The following is an 18,700-nucleotide window of genomic DNA, read 5'->3' on the forward strand; positions in this document are numbered from 1 at the left end:
GTAGCACAGAAAGTCGATATATCAAGAATAATAATAATAATTTCATTTCCCACTACAGCTCCCTTTGGCCTGGACAAGTCACTTAACTCTTCTCCAGATACAAAAAAACTTAGATTGTTGAGCCCACTAGAGACAGAGGAAGTACCTGCATGTAATGTAAACTGCTTTGATTGTATAGTAGAAAGGTGGGATCAAATCCTATGATCCTTTATCCAGTCTCCATTGTATGCAAATATCTCATGCATATTTACTGTGGCTATCTGGCTCGGTGAACCCCGAGGATCAGCCTAAGAAAGGGATAACTCTCAAAGAGGGTGGAAGGAGGGTTAGTCTGGTGGAAGAAAAATGAGAGAGGCAGGTGGCACTTTGTAGATTTAACCAATTTATGAGGCTTGAGCTTTCAAGGACCAGAGTGGACTCTGTCATTACAGTTTAGACAGTGCAGATGCCAATTGGAAAAAGGGGGGTAGGAATACTTCTTTTCTGTATTTTCTTTAATCTCTGTGAAGAATTTAGTGTATTTAAAGTTTCTCCTGATTTACTGTTCCCATCATTGTGTAAATTATCTAAACAAATTAGTGTTGCTGCTGTACTGTTCTTTATCAGAACTCCACACAAGCATCATATTGACAGGTAAAATATGAAGGCTGTACAAATGGCTGAAGATGAGATATAAAGTAGACATTTTAAGATTAGAGGAGATGATTATGATAGAATGTGCAAACCAATCAAATATTTTTGAGACATGAGGGGAAGGAGATCTGGGAATAAGACTACAAGAGCATACAGTTACAAACAAGCAACTATCCATTTGATATTTTAAGGATTTTAACTAGTGCTGCTGATTTTGGTTCTTTTAAAATATATACTTTGAAAGTGCTTCCTGGGTTTTCCTTTGCCTTCCCATTAGATAGAAAAAGCACTTTCTTATGGTAGCAGCCACCCTATACTACTGTGGTGATAGTGTGCTATTCATTTGCATGCGCTGGGAGTTAGTTATTTTTTTATTTATTTGTTGCATTTGTATCCCACATTTTCCCACCTCTTTGCAGGCTCAATGTGGCTTGCAATACATCATGAATAGTGGAAATGAGTAGACAATTGGTATTACAGAAGGATTTTGGGTTACATGATAATGATAAAGCATAATAGTGAAATAACAAGAAAACATTTTAAGATAATTCTGGGTACATGTGGGGGATTTCACATGTGATGATCTTAGTGATATGTCTTGTTGAAGAAATGAGTCTTCAGTAGTTTGTGGAAGCTGGTTAGTTCATAAGTCGTTTTTAGGTTGCGCGGCAGCGCGTTCCAGAATTGTGTGCTCATATAGGAAAAGGTTGATGCATGCATTAGTTTATATTTTAGACCTTTACAGTTGGGGAAATGAAGATTAAGGAATGTGCGAGATGATTTTTTAGCATTCCTGGGTGGTAGGTCTATCAGGTCTAACATTTAGGCTGGGGCATCACCATGGATAATTTTGTGAACTAGGGTGCACACCTTGAACGTGATGCGTTCTTTGAGTGGGAGCCAGTGTAGTTTCTCTCGTAGGGGTTTAGCACTTTCATATTTTGATTTCCCGAATATGAGTCTAGCTGCAGTGTTCTGGGCTGTCTGGAGTTTTTTTTTTTGAGTATTTGCTCTTTGCAGCCAGCATAAAGTGCATTGCAATAATCTAGATGACTGAGTACCAATGATTGAACCAAATTACGGACAACGGTCCTTGGGAAGAATGGTCTTACTCTTTTTAATTTCCACATTGAGTGGAACATCTCTTTGGTTGTGTTTTTCGCGTGATTTTCTAGTGTTAGGTGCTGATCAATGGTAACTCCAAGAATTTTTAGGGTGTCTGAGATTGGTAGATTCAGTTTTGGTGTGTTGATGGTGGTAAATTTGTTTGAGTTGTGTTGAGAGTTGAGTATTAGACATTGGGTTTTTTCTGCATTACGTTTCAGCTGGAATGCATCTGCCCATGAATGCATGATATGTAGACTTTGGTTGATGTCGTTTGAAATTTCCTTTGTCTTGTTTAAATGGGATGTAGATCGTTACGTCATCAGCGTATATGTATGGGTTGAGGTTTTGTTTGATAGTAGTTTGGCCAAGGGTATCATCATTAGGTTGAATAAGGTTGGTGAAAGGGGGGATCCCTGTGGAACTCCGCATTCAGGTGTCCATGTGGCAGATGTAATTGAATTTGATGTCACTTGATATGAGCGTGTGGTTATGGATGAAGATGGAGGTTATAATAATTAGAAGCCTTGGGTGCAGATCTGCTGAAAGCGTATAGCATGGAAGATGTTCCCATAATTTCCTTCGCCTGTACTGGATGGCCCTGTAAGGAAGAGGGCAGAAATAGGGTGGTTATTTCTCTTCCCTGTACTTACGGGTCCCTCCCAATCTCTCTCTGTCTATACAGTCTTTTTTCCACACGGTTTTGGAGAACAGCCATGCCTGCGACACCCTTATCGACAACAACCTCCGAGTGACCAACTGGAATCGCAAGCTGGGCTGTAAATGTCAGTACAAGCACATTGTGGACTGGTGCGGCTGCTCTCCCAATGACTTCAAACCTCAGGATTTTCTTCGCCTGCAGGTAAAACAAATAGCAACTTACGTCGTGATCTAGTCTCTCCCCCCCCCCCCCCCTTCGTCTGCCTCTGTCTACAGTCCTCTGCTTTATTTCATGCCTGATCTCATGTTTGTCTTGCAGCAACTGTCCCGACCTACGTTTTTTGCTCGGAAGTTTGAGTCGACAGTGAACCAAGAGGTCCTGGAGATCCTGGACGCTCACCTTTATGGTGACTATCCACCAGGCACCCCCTCCCTAAAAGCCTATTGGGAAAATGTGTATGATCGTATGGATGGAGAAAATGAGCTTAGTGATGTCACCATGACAATATATGCATCCTTTTCCAGGCTCGCATTACAGAAAGTGGCATCCTTTGGGCCCAAGGCTAAGAGAGATTGTAGGTGAGATGGTTGGAAAGGGGGGTGGGCTGAGGAAGGAGTAACCTTTTGTAAGGAAATGAAGAGAAATGCCATCTCCAGTGATTTGAATTTTGAAAAATATGTCTGGTCTTTTCTTGGTCCTATCCCCCAGGTTTGAGGCCAAGGGCTTCTTGTCCAGTGTGCAGCTTTATTTCTATAATGACCGTTTCCAAGGTTACCTGGTGATGCAGGAAGTTCAGAATGTGGCATTGGGGCAGACAGAGACACTGGAAATGTGGGCGATGCCACAGGGGATGCTGAAGTTGTCAGGTCACGTCGGACAGTCCAATCGGTTGCAAAGCCTGGAGGTACGTGGCATTCTGAATCATAATGCATTCTCTGTTCCTCTTTCACCCTTAACATAGCGCCGCATTACAGAGCTCATTTTGAGAAGCACCTTCACCTCGAAGAGGTGTACACTGAATGGGACTGCTCAGGAAGCAGTTAGAAGTGCTCCTTCTCTGCTTCATTATTGTGCATAAAGGTGAGGTTACTGTTGGTGTGTTATGATGTTTGTCTCCGAGTTGAGATCATTGATGCAGAGGGTGGTGGGGGAAGGCAGGGCCTACACCGTACAGGGAGCGTGGCAAACCCATTGACGAGGAAGGAGGCGCTGTGTCGTCATCAGCTCTCCAGGGATCATCTGGACAAAATATATGTTGGAAGGTAATTCTATAAGGGGGCATCTAGATTTAGGAAAGCGCCTATTTGAAGCCTATTCTATAAGGTAAAAATAGTTATCAGCTTTTCTTTTTACAATGTTAGCGTAAGCCACCAGGCCAGACATTTTACAGCCACTGTAGAGCTAGTGTAAATGCAGATAACCTAAATTGCAAAAGAACAAGTGTAAATTAGTTCATTTCAGGTTTATTCTAACTTGATATACCACCTAGGGCTATGCCTTCACAACGGTTTGTTTATTTATTAGAACTTGTTATACTGCTGTAATTGACAAGCAGGACTAAGGGGTTTACAGACTATAAAAAATAACATAAGAAAGGAAATACACCATTATAATAGGAAAGACAGACTTAGGGAAGCCACTACTTGCCCTGGGTTTGGTAGCATGGAATCTTGCTACTGTTTGACTTTCTCAAGACGCAAAACAAATGGTTCAAAGGCCACCCTACGTAAAATCTCCAAGCAGAAAAAAGCAGGGGTGCAGCAAAAAAACTTCCAGTCTAATCAAGGAGACACACAAGGATGTTGGAGATATTTTATTGGTGATATTAGTAAATATGCAAGTAGTTTCGGCATACAGCACCTGCTTCAGGAGTCGAGTATCTCAAGTGGAGCTTGCTATATCACAGTATGTTGAAAGCAGTAACAGCAAAACTGTCCTATCGCAGATCTCTGGACTGAACAATACCACGATCGCTACTTCTTTTTACTGTTTGAGTTTTTTGCCAGATACTTGTGACTTGGATTGGCCACTGTTGGAAACAGGATACTGGGCTAGGTGGACCACTACTACTACTACTATTTAGCATTTCTATAGCACTACAAGGCGTACGCAGCGCTGCACAAACATAGAAGAAAGACAGTCCCTGCTCAAAGAGCTTACAATCTAATAGACAAAAAATAAATAAAGTAAGCAAATCAAATCAATTAATGTGGACGGGAAGGAAGAGAGGAGGGTAGGTGGAGGCGAGTGGTTACAAGTGGTTACGAGTCAAAAGCAACGTTAAAGAGGTGGGCTTTCAGTCTAGATTTAAAGGTGGCCAAGGATGGGGCAAGACGTAGGGGCTCAGGAAGTTTATTCCAGGCGTAGGGTGCAGCGAGACAGAAGGCGCGAAGTCTGGAGTTGGCAGTAGTGGAGAAGGGAACAGATAAGAAGGATTTATCCATGGAGCGGAGTGCACGGGAAGGGGTGTAGGGAAGGACGAGTGTGGAGAGATACTGGGGAGCAGCAGAGTGAATACATTTATAGGTTAGTAGAAGAAGTTTGAACAGGATGCGAAAACGGATAGGGAGCCAGTGAAGGGTCTTGAGGAGAGGGGTAGTATGAGTAAAGCGACCCTGGCGGAAGATGAGACGGGCAGCAGAGTTTTGAACCGACTGGAGAGGGGAGAGGTGACTAAGTGGGAGGCCAGCAAGAAGCAGATTGCAGTAGTCTAAACGAGAGGTGACAGGGGTGTGGATGAGGGTTTTGGTAGAGTGCTCGGAAAGAAAGGGGCGGATTTTACGGATGTTGTAAAGAAAGAAACGACATGTCTTGGCAATCTGCTGGATATGAGCAGAGAAGGAGAGAGAAGAGTCAAAGATGACCCCAAGGTTTCGAGCTGAGGAGACAGGGAGAATGAGAGAGCCATCAACAGAAATAGAAAACGGGGGGAGCGGGGAGGTGGCTGTTCTTATGTTCTTACTCATCCCAACACAAGGGGTGCTGTGTAGCCTGACCTGACTCCAGTATTAGATGTCATTATAAAACGAGGAAATAAGAAATTATTTTTTAAAAAATGTGCATCTTCTTGTACCAGATTCCGTACCCTGCACTGCTTTCCACCATGGTAATGTGTCATCAGGCCCAGGGGCGTAGCCAGACAGCAGATTGTGGGTGGGCACCAAGTGTTCTCCTCCCCCCCCCCCCCCCCCCCCCCACCCCCAATGCAATGAGGCCAGTATCAGCAGCTTAGGAAGCTTAGACTGCTGAAGTGGAAAGCAGTGTTTTCAGCACCATCAGGGGGGAGGTCTTCAGCTGGCGGAGCTTGGGATCCCCACTAGCTAGCACTAAATATGTGCTGCTGTTGGGTGGGCCTGAGCCCTAAGTGGATGGGCCCTGTCCCACCTGTGGCTATGCCACTGATCAGGCCTGAAATGCATCCCTAAATAAGAACATGAGCCAGTTAACACTGTGTATCTGGATTTCCAAAAGGCATTTTGACAAAGTATCTCATGAACAACTCCTAAGGAAATTAAAAATTTGTAAGATAGGAGGCAGTGTCCTATTGTGGAACACAAAGAGTAGGGTTAAATGATCGATATCCTTACAAGGGAAGGGTAGGTTTCCCAGGGATGTGTGCTGCGACCACTGCTCTGCCCATTCCCATGTGAATGCTGACCTGCAAAGTGCACACCATCTCATCTTGGCGCTTACTTATAAGTACCGCATAGCCAGAAAATAGCCATTTATACACATATATGTGCAAACAGCGGTGTAGTAAGGGGGAGGGAGTGGGCTTGACCACCACGGGTGCTGTCTTGGCAGGGGCAGGGCGGACGCAGCAGCCCCCCCCCCCCAAATTGAGATGCTTGGCTGGCAGGGTCCCCAAGCCCTGCCAGCAGAAGCCTTTCTGCCTGTGTACCACACCATCCGTTTCTCACACACACACACACACGTAATGCTGGGTTTTTGTACAACTGAGCATGCACGAGGGGGGTGGATGCTGCGGACAGGAGAACTTCTGCTGGCAGGGCTTGGGAACCTTTCCAGTTCAGGTATGCAGTGTGGAAGGGGGAGAGCAGAAGAGTGGCGGCAGACAGTGGCGTAAGTGGGATGCAGAAGCGGTATCCTCCATTACTATGCCACTTGTGTCCACATACATGTGTGCGATTAGAATATCGGCTTTATGCACGTTCTTGCCACTTAAAACCAGCCCTGGAGTACCCCTTTGCCAGTAAGGTTTCAGGATATCCACAATGAATATGCATGAACTTGATTTGCATACACTGCCTCCATTATGTGCAAATCTTTTTCATGCATATTCATTGTGGATATGCTGAAAGCTGACTGGCAAGGGGTACTCCAGGACTGGACTTAGGGAAACACTGCCTGTTAGCAAGGAACATGTGTTGTTCAGGAGAGAGGACGTAGCTATTCCATATCATCAAGCTGATCAATCCATAGACTGGTGGGTTGTGTCCATCTACCAGCAGGTGGAGATAGAGAGCAAACTTTTGCCTCCCTATATGTGGTCATGTGCTGCCGGAAACTCCCCAGTATGTTCTCTATCTCAGCAGGTGGTGGTCACACACAGCAGCAGCTCTGGCTAGGCCTCCAAGCCTAATTCTTAGGTTTTGTTGAGTGCCTGGGGTTGAGGGCTCTTTTGAGCAAGTGCAAACCTGGTGGAGCCAGGTCCCTCCTTTTCTCCCCCCTCCCGCTGGCTCCGGTAAAAAAAAAAAAAAAAATTTTAAACGGCCTTAAAGGCGTTTATTTCGACGTTTATTTAAACGTTCATTGCAGCTACTCACTGGGACACCAGTTCGTTACAGCTCGGAGCGGCAAGCAGGTAATTTTTACCTTTTTATAGCGGGCAGGGGGTTCCCCGATTCTTCTCCTCGTGGCATATGGCGTCGGAGGGCGAGGGCGCAAAGGGTCGCTCCCCGGATCGCTTGAGCGCTTCTAGAGGGGATGCGGGGGTTTTACAGCCTGATTCGCCCTTGTTGAGTGACAGTTTAGTGACCGATGAATGTCCCGGTCCTTCCTCCGGCGTGGCGGTTTTTCCCGCCATAAACGCCCATCCCCCGCTCCTCGCCTCCGCCATCTTGGCCGGCCACACGGCTCGGACGGCTTCTTCGTGGGCCGCCCTTGAGGTTGGAGACATTAATGCCATGAACGCCCTTAATTTGGGCGACGGCACAAAAGCGGCTAAAGTTAAGCGCCGCTCTTCCCGCGCGGCTCCTTCGCGGAGTGTCGCGCCGGACGCCATTTTGGATGCGCAGCATGTCTCTCCCCCGCTCTTGCGAGCGCCGGTTGAGGGTGCGTCTAGGGCTGTTGCCCAGGCTGCGGAAGGCACAGTCTGGGGGGTTTCTCCCCCGAGTTTGTTTTGCTGCTGCATCAGGCTTTCCTCATGCAAAACGCTGCCCCTGCTCCCTCGTCTGGTAAAGAGGTTGAGGTTCCCAGAGGTAAACGTCCTCGGGTTGATTCCCAGGCCTTGGAGGACTTTGTCTCCTCCGATGTAGATGAGGGCAGCGTGTCTGAGGTCTCCCAACGGTCCTTTGCGGATTCCTTGGAGGAGACGGATCCCCGCTCGGATGGAGCGGATGACCCCTCTGCAGCGCGGCTTTTTAGCCCAGAGGATTTGCCCAACCTGTTGTTACAGGCCATGGACACTTTGAAGATTTCCTCTCCGGAGGACGTCTCTCCCTCAGCCCCTGTTGGCTCTGCCATTATGCTGGGGACGAAGCACCCGCCTAGAACCTTCCACGTGCATGATGCCATGCACACCTTAATTTCGGCTCAATGGGATGTCCCGGAAGCGAGCCTTAAAGTGGCTAGGGCTATGTCCCGCCTCTATCCTTTGGCTGTGAGTGAACGTGAGGCCCAATCTGTGGCCTACCGTGGATTCTTTAATCACTGCGGTGACTAAGAAAACGGCGTTGCCGGTGGAAGGTGGCACGGCCCTAAAGGACGCCCAAGACAGAAGATTGGAGGCGGCCTTAAGGTCGTCCTTTGAGGCAGCTGCTTTAAGTTTGCAGGCCTCAGTTTGCGGCTCCTATGTGGCCAGGGCGTGCCTGACTATGGTGCAGCGGGCTTCCCCCTCGGATCATTCCTTGAGGGCTGATTGGCCGGCCCTGGAATCGGGCTTAGCCTATTTGGCAGACTTGCTGTATGATGCCTTGAGAGCCTCAGCTAAAGGCATGGCTCAGACAGTCTCTGCGCGGCGGTGGCTTTGGCTGAAACATTGGTCTGCTGACCACGCCTCTAAATCCCGCCTGGCTAGATTGCCTTTTAAAGGCAAGCTGCTCTTTGGGGTCGAGCTGGACAAAATCGTGACCGATCTCGGCACGTCTAAGGGCAAGAAATTACCAGAGGTCAGGGCTCGGGCTAGTACTCGTCCCGGTACCTCCAGAGGACGGTTGCAGGAAGCCCGTCGGTACCGCCCGGGCAAGTCGGGCTCCTCTGCCCCTGCTTCCTTCAAGAGGAATTTCTCCCCCAAGCAGCATTCCTTTCGCAGAGACCGCCGTCCCGGAGGTGCTCCCTCCGGTCCTCCCCCAGGGTCTCGTACCCAATGACGGGGCCTTGGTCCACGCCCCAGTGCAGATTGGAGGACGGCTGTCCTCGTTTCTGGGCGAGTGGACCACAATAACTTCAGACGCGTGGGTGCTGGAAGTCATCAGAGACGGCTACAAGCTAGAGTTCTGCCGACCCTTAAAAGACGGGTTTGTACTCTCTCCCTGCAAGTCTCCGGTCAAAGCTGTGGCAGTGCAGCAGACCTTGGACAATCTGATCCGCCTGGGCGTGGTCGTTCCGGTGCCAGAAAGTCAGCTTGGCAAAGGACGTTACTCCATTTACTTTGTGGTACCAAAGAAAGGAGGTTCTGTCCGGCCTATCCTCGACCTCAAAGGGGTCAATCGGGCCTTGAAAGTGCGGCACTTTCGCATGGAGACTCTCCGCTCTGTTATAGCGGCAGTGAAGGCAGGAGAGTTCTTGGCTTCCTTGGACATCAAGGAAGCGTACCTGCATATTCCCATCTGGCCTCCTCATCAACGCTTTCTGCGTTTTGCAGTCCTGGGACGACACTTCCAGTTCAGAGCCCTCCCTTTCGGGTTGGCTACTGCTCCGCGGACCTTTTCCAAAGTAATGGTGGTCATCGCGGCCTTCCTACGAAAGGAAGGGGTACAAGTCCATCCTTATCTGGACGACTGGTTGATCCGAGCCCCCTCTTATGCAGAGTGCGGCAAAGCTGTGAACCGGGTAGTTGCTCTTTTGAGCTCCCTGGGATGGATCATCAACTGGGAAAAGAGCCAGCTGCGCCCGACTCAGTCCCTGGAGTACCTGGGAGTTCGATTCGACACCCAAGTGGGCAGAGTGTTCCTGCCAGACAATCGGATTGTCAAACTTCAGGCTCAAGTGGACCAGTTCCTAGTAGCCTCTCCTCTTCGGGCTTGGGACTATGTGCAGCTGTTGGGCTCTATGACGGCCACGATGGAAGTAGTGCCCTGGGCCAGGGCTCATATGAGACCACTTCAACACTCTTTGCTGCGGCGCTGGACTCCGATGTCGGAGGATTATGCTGTGCGCCTTCCCTTGGACCCAGCAGTGCGCAAGGCGCTGAGCTGGTGGATGCAGACAGACAAGTTGTCTGCGGGAATGCCTCTGGTGACCCCAGAGTGGATTGTCGTCACGACGGACGCCTCTTTGTCGGGCTGGGGAGCCCACTGCTTGGGAAGGACAGCGCAGGGGCTCTGGTCTCCTGCAGAGGCAAAGTGGTCTATCAACCTCCTGGAACTCAGAGCCATTCGGTTGGCGCTTTTGGAGTTCATCCCGGTACTGGTGTTGAAGCCTGTACGGGTCCTGTCGGACAATGCCACGGCTGTGGCCTATGTCAACCGCCAGGGAGGTACCAAGAGCGCCCCTCTAGCCAAGAAGGCTATGAATCTTTGCCAGTGGGCGGAAGCGAACCTGGAGCAGCTTTCAGCGGCCCACATTGCCGGAGTCATGAATGTCAAGGCGGACTTTCTCAGTCGCCATACCTTGGAGCCCGGAGAGTGGCAACTATCTGCTCAGGCGTTCTTGGACATCACGAAGCGCTGGGGCCAGCCGAGCCTAGATCTGATGGCGTCATCGGCCAATTGCCAAGTGCTGCGCTTTTTCAGCAGAGGACGGGACCCTCGATCCCTGGGAGTAGATGCTCTTCTCCAACAGTGGCCGACACAAGAGCTCCTCTATGTGTTCCCGCCCTGGCCCATGTTGGGCAGGGTGCTAGACCGGGTGGCAAAGCATCCCGGCAGGGTAATCCTGGTGGGTCCGGATTGGCCCAGACGTCCCTGGTATGCGGACTTGATCAGGCTCTCAGTCGACGATCCTCTGCGGCTGTCAGTGGAGCAGGGCCTGTTACATCAGGGTCCCGTGGTGATGGAGGATCCCTCCCCTTTGGTCTTATGGCCTGGCTATTGAGCGGCAGCGTCTGAGGAAGAAGGGCTTCTCAGACAAGGTCATCGCCACTATGTTAAGAGCGAGGAAGCGCTCTACTTCTACTGCTTACGCCAGGGTTTGGCGTATCTTTGCAGCGTGGTGTGAAGCAGGCTCACTTTCTCCCTTCACTGCTCCAATTTCTTCAGTGTTGGCGTTCCTGCAAGAAGGTCTGGAGAAAGGCCTGTCGCTCAGTTCCCTTAAAGTCCAGGTAGCGGCTCTGGCTTGCTTCAGGGGCCGCCTGAAGGGTGCTTACCTGGCTTCGCAGCCAGATGGGGTGCGTTTTCTCAAGGGAGTTAATCACCTGCACCCTCCTCTGCACTCAGTGGTGCCTGCGTGGAATCTCAACCTGGTGCTAAGAGCATTGCAGAAGCCGCCTTTTGAACCCTTGTCGAGGGCATCTCTGAAAGACCTGACGTTGAAAGCAGTCTTTTTGGTGGCTATCACTTCAGCCAGAAGAGTTTCCGAGCTCCAGGCGCTCTCATGTCGAGAGTTTTTTCTGCAGTTCACTGAGGCAGGAGTGACTATTCGCACAGTGCCTTCCTTCCTGCCCAAGATTGTTTCTCGCTTCCATGTGAATCAGCAGCTCTGTCTTTCGTAGGGAGGACTACCCAGAGGAGTACTCTGCTCTTAAATATCTGGATGTGAGGCGAGTCATCATCAGATACTTGGAAGTGACCAATGATTTCCGGAAATCGGATCATCTGTTTGTCCTGTTTGCAGGTCCTCGTAAGGGTCTGCAGGCTGCTAAGCCTACAGTGGCAAGATGGGTCAAGGAAGCCATTGCAGCGGCTTATGTGGCTGCAGGGAAGGTGCCGCCTATCCAGCTGAAGGCTCACTCCACGAGAGCTCAGGCGGCCTCGATAGCAGAGGTCGGATCCGTCTCCTTGGAAGAGATATGCAAGGCGGCAACTTGGGCTTCGGCTCATACATTCTCCAAGCATTGCCGTTTGACGGTGGCTGCACGGGCGGAGGCCCGGTTTGGAGCTTCAGTGTTGAGGTCAGGGATTTCAATGTCCCGCCCTGGGTGAGTACTGCTTCGGTACATCCCACCAGTCTATGGATTGATCAGCTTGATGATATGGAAGGTAAAATTATGTATAATCATACCTGATAATTTTCTTTCCATTAATCATAGCTGATCAATCCATAGCCCCTCCCAGATATCTGTACTGTTTTTATTCTGATTGCATTTCAGGTGCAAGTTTAGTCTTCAGTTACTTCAGAAAGACTTCGTGTTCAAGTTTTTCACTTGGATTCTTCAAGAGTTGAGACGAGTTTGTGTTACAGTGAGCTGCTGCATTCCTCTCCCCCCCGTTTTACGGGGCTGGATTGAGACATAAATTCTGCCGGCACTCCCTCCCGCTTCGTGCGGCTGTAGGGCAGCTTTGTACCCCTCCCGCTTCGGCGGTGTTAGGGTCAGTCAGCTCCTCCCGCGGTTGCGGTTGCAGGATAAGCCAGATCCCCCCGCATCGGCGGGTGTGGTGTCCCTCCCCCGCTCCGCGGGGATGAGCTGGACGGATTCCCCTCCCCCACTTGTGTGGGGATGAGCTGGGTTAATTCCCCTCCCCCGTTTCGGCGGTGGTGAGCTGGGCAGAGTGTCCCTTCGTGGGTGTAATTCTCTAAGTGCTGAGTCCTGCGGATGGAGCTTTGATATCGACATACTGAGGAGTTTCCGGCAGCACATGACCACATATAGGGAGGCAAAAGTTTGCTCTCTATCTCCACCTGCTGGTAGATGGACACAACCCACCAGTCTATGGATTGATCAGCTATGATTAATGGAAAGAAAATTATCAGGTATGATTATACATAATTTTACCTTACCAACATTTTGTTAATGCCAGGCTGCGAGTGGTTGCACAAATATGGAGACCGCATCTATGCTAGTGCAGTGAAAGATGTAATATCACATTATATAAAAGTGCTAGGCATGATGCCCTGTATTTTCCAATATTTTTTCTGCTCCCAACATTTCACAATAAACGTTACTCCTTCATTCCAACCTATCTCCATGTCTAAGCAGAGATTTAGCATGAAAGCAGGAAGTTGATCAACTTGGCAGTCAGTTATATATATATATATATATATATTTTTTTTTTTTTAATATATCTATATTTTTATTTATTTATTTTGACAGGTGGGCACAGCATGGGATCCGAAAGAGAGAATTTTCCGGAACTTTGGTGGGCTCATTGGTCCTTTTGATGAGCCACTCGCAATGCAAAAATGGGCCCGAGGTCCTAACCTGACAGTTACTGTGGTGTGGATCGATCCCACGTATGTCATTGCCACATCCTATGACATCAGTGTGGACTCTGAAGCAGAGTTCACACAGTATAAGCCACCTCTGAATCGACCCCTGCGTCCTGGGACCTGGACAGTTCGAGTTCTGCAATTCTGGGAGCCCCTGGGAGAGACCCGATTCCTTGTGGTACCTCTAAACTTTAATGAGAAGAAGCCACTTAGGAAAGGTAAAAGGAAGGGAAGGGATGCTGTGGGTTGGGCCTGGTGGTTGGGGTTGAGAGTAGGTATCTTTGTGGGGCTGAATTGGGAACCTTTCCTCTGTTCTGATTCCTCCAGCATTCCCTGAGTTTCTGGGTTAGGGAACACTGGTTGTGGATGTATATTGATATTTTCCCCTTCCCCCTCCTTGGTACTGGAGAAAGTCGTATTTTGGAGCAGTGTACTGTTGGGGGGGGGGGGGAACAACTTAAATCAATTTCCAATAAACATTCTTCCTTTTTATTTATTGGCCCAGCGGTTTCCTTGTGCTTTTTTAGACTCTACCCCAGTGTCAACCAGCCCCTGCTATAACAGTGGTTTATGTGTAGCTGAGTTTCTTGTATATAATTTATTTCACCTCCCATGTAACCATCACAAAGTATCCTCTGGCTGAGCAGCAAAGGCTAAGGTTTTCTCTTGAATTCCCCCCCCCCCCCCAATCTTTCAGCCCCTAAAGAGATGTGGAAATTGCGGCCTCAGCGTCCTTAGTCATAGTTGGTTGAGGAGCAGGACTTGGGTTTGGAGTTTAGCCTGGGCTTCCTGTGTGGCCTATTGCCACTGAGCCATCAATCTGGTCAAATTCCTATGTTCAATTTAAAAAAACAAATTGAGGGGGGGTGGGGGGTGACAAAGTTTGAGGAACAAGAAACAAATACTTGTAAGAAATATAGGTCCTTATTTTAGAAGGTAAACAGTAGCTCTTACACATGTAGATAGTCATACATGTGTGAAGGTGGGGATTAACACCACATCTAAATGGCAAGAGGGGAATGGTTTGGGTGGGCCTATGACAGCGACAAGTATTCTCCATACACGTCACTAGCAAAAGGTTTGGACATCAGCGTTTAACTCCTTCCCCAAGGTAATCAAAAGTGGCCTGCCTCAAAGGCCACTCCCCCCCCACCCCCACCCCAATACCCTCTTGCAACAACTAAAACCCCTCAAACAATGCCCCCAAGGGAAAATTATTAGCACCTCCTTGACAGCCTCCCCCTGAAAATTAATACCTTCTGATTGACCCCATTCTTGGCCATTCCAGGGTCCCTAGTGTTTAGTGGGAGCAGGATTGATCCCCACTAAGTCCTGTTCTCATTTGGTTCTGGGTTCCAAAATGGTGCCCATGATCCCTAGCAGTAATCTCCTACTAGGAGATTACCTCTTAGGGTCACGAGTGTCATCTTGGAACTCTGAACCAATGGAGCTAGAGAGTGGGAGTCACTCCTGATCCCACCATAGGAGTGGCTCCCACCATAGGTAAGGCTGAGGATTGGATGTGGGAGGGAGATTTTTGAGAGAAGGGCATTAGTTTTGGGGGTGTATTGGTTGTTGGGAGGGAGGGTTGGATGTCGGAGTGTTTATGGGAAGATCTGATACCAAGGAAGAAAGGGGGGGGGGGGGGGGGAAACTGTGCAGCTGACGGGAGGGGATAGGGGGATGTACTTGATGAACGGGAGCAGTGATTTTGAAAACCTGCTCGAGGTAGCACATTTTTCTCCCACATGCAGATTTTTAAAATCTTGCATGTGTTACAAGAGACTCTGCGTTTGACAGAACCTTTGTAAAATACAGAGGAAGTTGTGCACATCCAGGTCCGCACATCTCAATTCCCATTTCCACATCCCTTATAAAATTGGGCTTGTAATACTTTGACAGATGCATATATTTCTTATATATTTTCTGACAGTTCAATACGTTGCTTAAAGTAATTTAACAAAATGTGCAGGAAGTAGTTCAGCATTCATTGTAGCCTAGTGCAGCAGGCACAGAACAAGGAAAGTTTAAGGTTCAAATCGCGCTTCTCCCATTCACTCTCTCCACCCTCCACTTAGATCATGAGTCATTTGGAGCAGGGAAATTCCAACTGTACTTGAATATGTAACTCCCCTTGAGCTCATATTTGGAAGAGATGAAAAATTTCACACTTACAATTAGGCCTTTAGGAGGATTCCGAACCTCCGTTAATCTGTGTGGATTATTAATGGTCAAGTCGCCATAACAGCTGCTGCACTCTCACAGCGAGAGATTCACTGAACACCCAGTTCTCTCCAATCTGTCAATCTGTTTGTTTCTCACTTGCCTTTAAACCTTACAAAGCTCTTAGTGAGCGATCAACACTAATAAAATACAACCTAACAAAACAATAATGAACAAGAATTAAACGACAAAATATATAACATTATTTTATACTTTATTTTTAGTCTATCTTAAATTTTAAAACCATTTTGGTACACTAAAATATACAAGCTATTATATGAGCTCCAATCATCTAAGCCTGTTAGATTTCAGGTAAGAGTTTGGAAATAAGCAACTTTCCATTTTATTTATTTGGAATCAACTTATACGTTTTGGAGTAGTAGCTCAAAGTGAGTTACATTCAGGTGCATTAGATATTTCCCTGTGCCTCTAGGGCCCACAAATTGAGTTTGTATCTGAGATGACTTGCCCAAGATCACAAGGAGCAGAGGTGGGATTTGAACTTGGGCACCCCTGGATGTCTAGCCCAGTGCTCTAACCACTAGGCTATTCCTTCATTCCCCATGACAGAGTTGTATAAATAACAATGAATTAGAATCTCTAAGCCAAACCCTCCCTTGATTCTCTCTGTCTTTTTGCTTTTGTGCAGGAGATGGCAGCTGGCTGCATGCCGGACCTCCCCGCAATGAATACATGGAGCAGAGCTTCCAAGGTCTGGAGGGCATCCTAAACCTACCCCAGAGAGAGGAGGCAGAGAGGGCTGCCCTCCATAACATGCAGCTGCTGGGCAAAGCCCTGGAGAGCTGGACAGACAGCAGCGTGAGCAGTTTCTGGTCCATTTCCAATGTATGTGGTACTGCTCCTTCATCCTGTTCTTTGCTGCCAATCTGCAGTCAAACAAACTGGAGCTCTCTGTCTCCTGACCCTAAGTCAGAGCTGGGAGCCGTTAATCCCAGTGGACGGCTCAGGTAGCAGAGTGCCAGAACACCTGTGTGCAGCAGCGAGGTACCCTCACTCTTGAAGAGACAAGAAACTTCTGACAGAGTCCTGTAAACTTGCACTTTATTGACTGGAACAGGAGCAGAAACTGCCAGCATTTCACTTGTGGATTTACATCCATAGCAAGGAGCAGAGATGAGGGACAAAAGGTTCCCAGGAGGTGAATCCTGCCCACTTTTACTGAAGTGGATGCTGATTAGCTGAGAACGGTGCAAAAGTGCCTGTAATTGGTTCGTTGTGGAGTCAGTCATGACTAGAAGGAGCTGTGTATTTAAGCAATGCACTGGCAGTGCTAGCCGTGTGTATGACGGACAACGGACATTAGAGAGGGTCAAACCCCTGATCTTCCACATTCTGGACTCTTCCACAGGAAGTGGAACCTACAGAATGCCGTAAGCGGATGATGCCAAAGGCGGGCGGGAGAGATGGGATCCTGTGTGCTATATAGCCACGGACTGCAGCGTGTTCTCGTAATTCAAGCCACTACTGTTTTAAGTCTTCAGACTAAGTGCAATAGTTAAGACGGTATCTGTGGTTGGGGAGAGGGGGGCGGGGCTAAATACACGTCAAATTGACTGTTGTGTATCTTTTTGACAATGATGCCATGTGTAATGAAAGATTCTCTGTGCCCTAAAAGGGAGAGTTACATTAACAGTATTAGAGAAAGTGAGGGCACTAGTATTTGAAAAGGAAGTACACTGTCTCTTTGCACTACAAACTCATCGGAGGGAACAAGACAGTCTCTGTGCCAGTACAGCACCACTGCTACCGTTTGAACAACGGCTGTGAAGTGTGCCATATATTAGCCTGCTTGTATTTTATCTGTGACGGTGAAGCCAGAAATACCCCCTTCGTCCCAAGACCGCTGGGAACATCCGACCCAGTTAAACGTTTAAATCACAGCCCAACCTTCCCCCACCCATTTTTCGTCATGTCAGATTTCATCTAGCCCTTAGGTCCTGTCATCTCTACACCTCGCTTTGCATGTCTGATGTCATCTGTGCTCTGGTGTAACCCACATTTGCAAGGGCAGCTCCTCAATTTGGTTAAAAAAAAGACCTTTTTTTTTGCACTGTCTTGAAATAATATATATCATATCTAGAACATTTCACTATGTTTACTTGGCGTGGTCCTCTCATGTACCGTACAAAAAAGAGGTAGTGGAATTAGACAAGATGCAGAGAAGAGCAACCAAAATGATTAAGGAGATAGAGTAACTGAGGAATGGGTAGCGGTTAGACCTCTTAAGCTGAGGGACGTTATGGTAGAAGTCTGTAAAAAGCCTGATAGAAGTGAACAGGTAAACATGAGTCTTCAAAAAATGCAAAGATTATAAGGAACATGCCATGAAGTTACTAAGTAGTACATTTAAATAAACAGGATAAAATATATTTTCACTTAATGCATAGTTGTGCTGTGGAATTCAGTGCCGGAGGAAGCAGTTAGCAGTGCTGGCTTTAAGAATTTGGACAAGTTAAGACACATTAGGCGAAATCCACTTTTTATTCCTGGGGTAAGTAGCATGGAATCTATCTTTTTCGGATCCTGCCAGGTTCTTGTGATCTGGGTTGGCTACAGTTGGAAACAGGAGCCTGGGCTTGATGGACCTTTGGTCACTCTGATCCAGTATGGCTGTTACGTTCTCAGCATAGGAGCCAGCTCTGTGGGTGCTGCAGGTGCTTGAGCACCCCCCCCCCCCCAATATTGAGAGAATTCCTTGTATGTGTCCAGGGAGGGGTTATTTCCATTGGGCTTAGAACCCCTAATAATTCTGAAAAGTTGGCTCCTATGGTTCTCAGTAGTGACTGAAGTGCATATCTACCTTAGGTCTGACGTTGGAAACAGACACAGTAATGGAGTGAAACACTCGTATGCAATAACACACTTAAAATGATGAGGTTAGGCAGGAGGAGAAAAATCTGTGCAATTAGACTACTCATTTTGTATTATGATTTGGGATGGCTTATTTAGCTTGGTGAAAATGGCATGTGTGCCTTGTTCTACTGGGGACTACATTTTATATTTCGTAACATTCAAAGGGCCAAAACACACACCGTTGTATTTTGCCGCATGCTTTGTCAAATAGTGGCAAAATGCAACGGTGTATCATCCCCTCCACAGCTTTCACCCAATCTCTTTTGCTCATGTAACCCCACCACCTACTACTACTACTACTATTTAGCATTTCTATAGCGCTACAAGGCATACGCAGCGCTGCACAAACATAGAAGAAAGACAGTCCCTGCTCAAAGAGCTTACAATCTAATAGACAAAAAATAAATAAAGTAAGCAAATCAAATCAATTAATGTGAACGGGAAGGAAGAGAGGAGGGTAGGTGGAGGCAAGTGGTTACAAGTGGTTACGAGTCAAAA

General features: G+C 47.8%; 1 protein-coding gene across 2 annotated transcripts in view; it reads left to right on the forward strand.

The window, feature by feature from the left end:
- XYLT2 (xylosyltransferase 2) overlaps positions 1-17,827 on the forward strand; it is a 55,590-nt gene extending 37,763 nt beyond the window's left edge. The window contains exons 6-10 of one of the 2 annotated variants that reach the window (XM_030208340.1): positions 2,423-2,599; positions 2,717-2,976; positions 3,107-3,302; positions 12,990-13,323; positions 15,978-17,827. In XM_030208340.1, the coding sequence (XP_030064200.1) occupies positions 2,423-2,599; positions 2,717-2,976; positions 3,107-3,302; positions 12,990-13,323; positions 15,978-16,300 (1,290 nt within the window). In that variant the 3' untranslated portion in view covers positions 16,301-17,827. The remainder of the gene's footprint in view (positions 1-2,422; positions 2,600-2,716; positions 2,977-3,106; positions 3,303-12,989; positions 13,324-15,977) is intronic. The other variant, XM_030208339.1, reaches the window with a different exon arrangement.
- Positions 17,828-18,700: the final 873 nt, after the last annotated feature.

Source organism: Microcaecilia unicolor, chromosome 6, assembly GCF_901765095.1.
Source record: "Microcaecilia unicolor chromosome 6, aMicUni1.1, whole genome shotgun sequence".
NCBI classification, from domain to species: domain Eukaryota; kingdom Metazoa; phylum Chordata; class Amphibia; order Gymnophiona; family Siphonopidae; genus Microcaecilia; species Microcaecilia unicolor.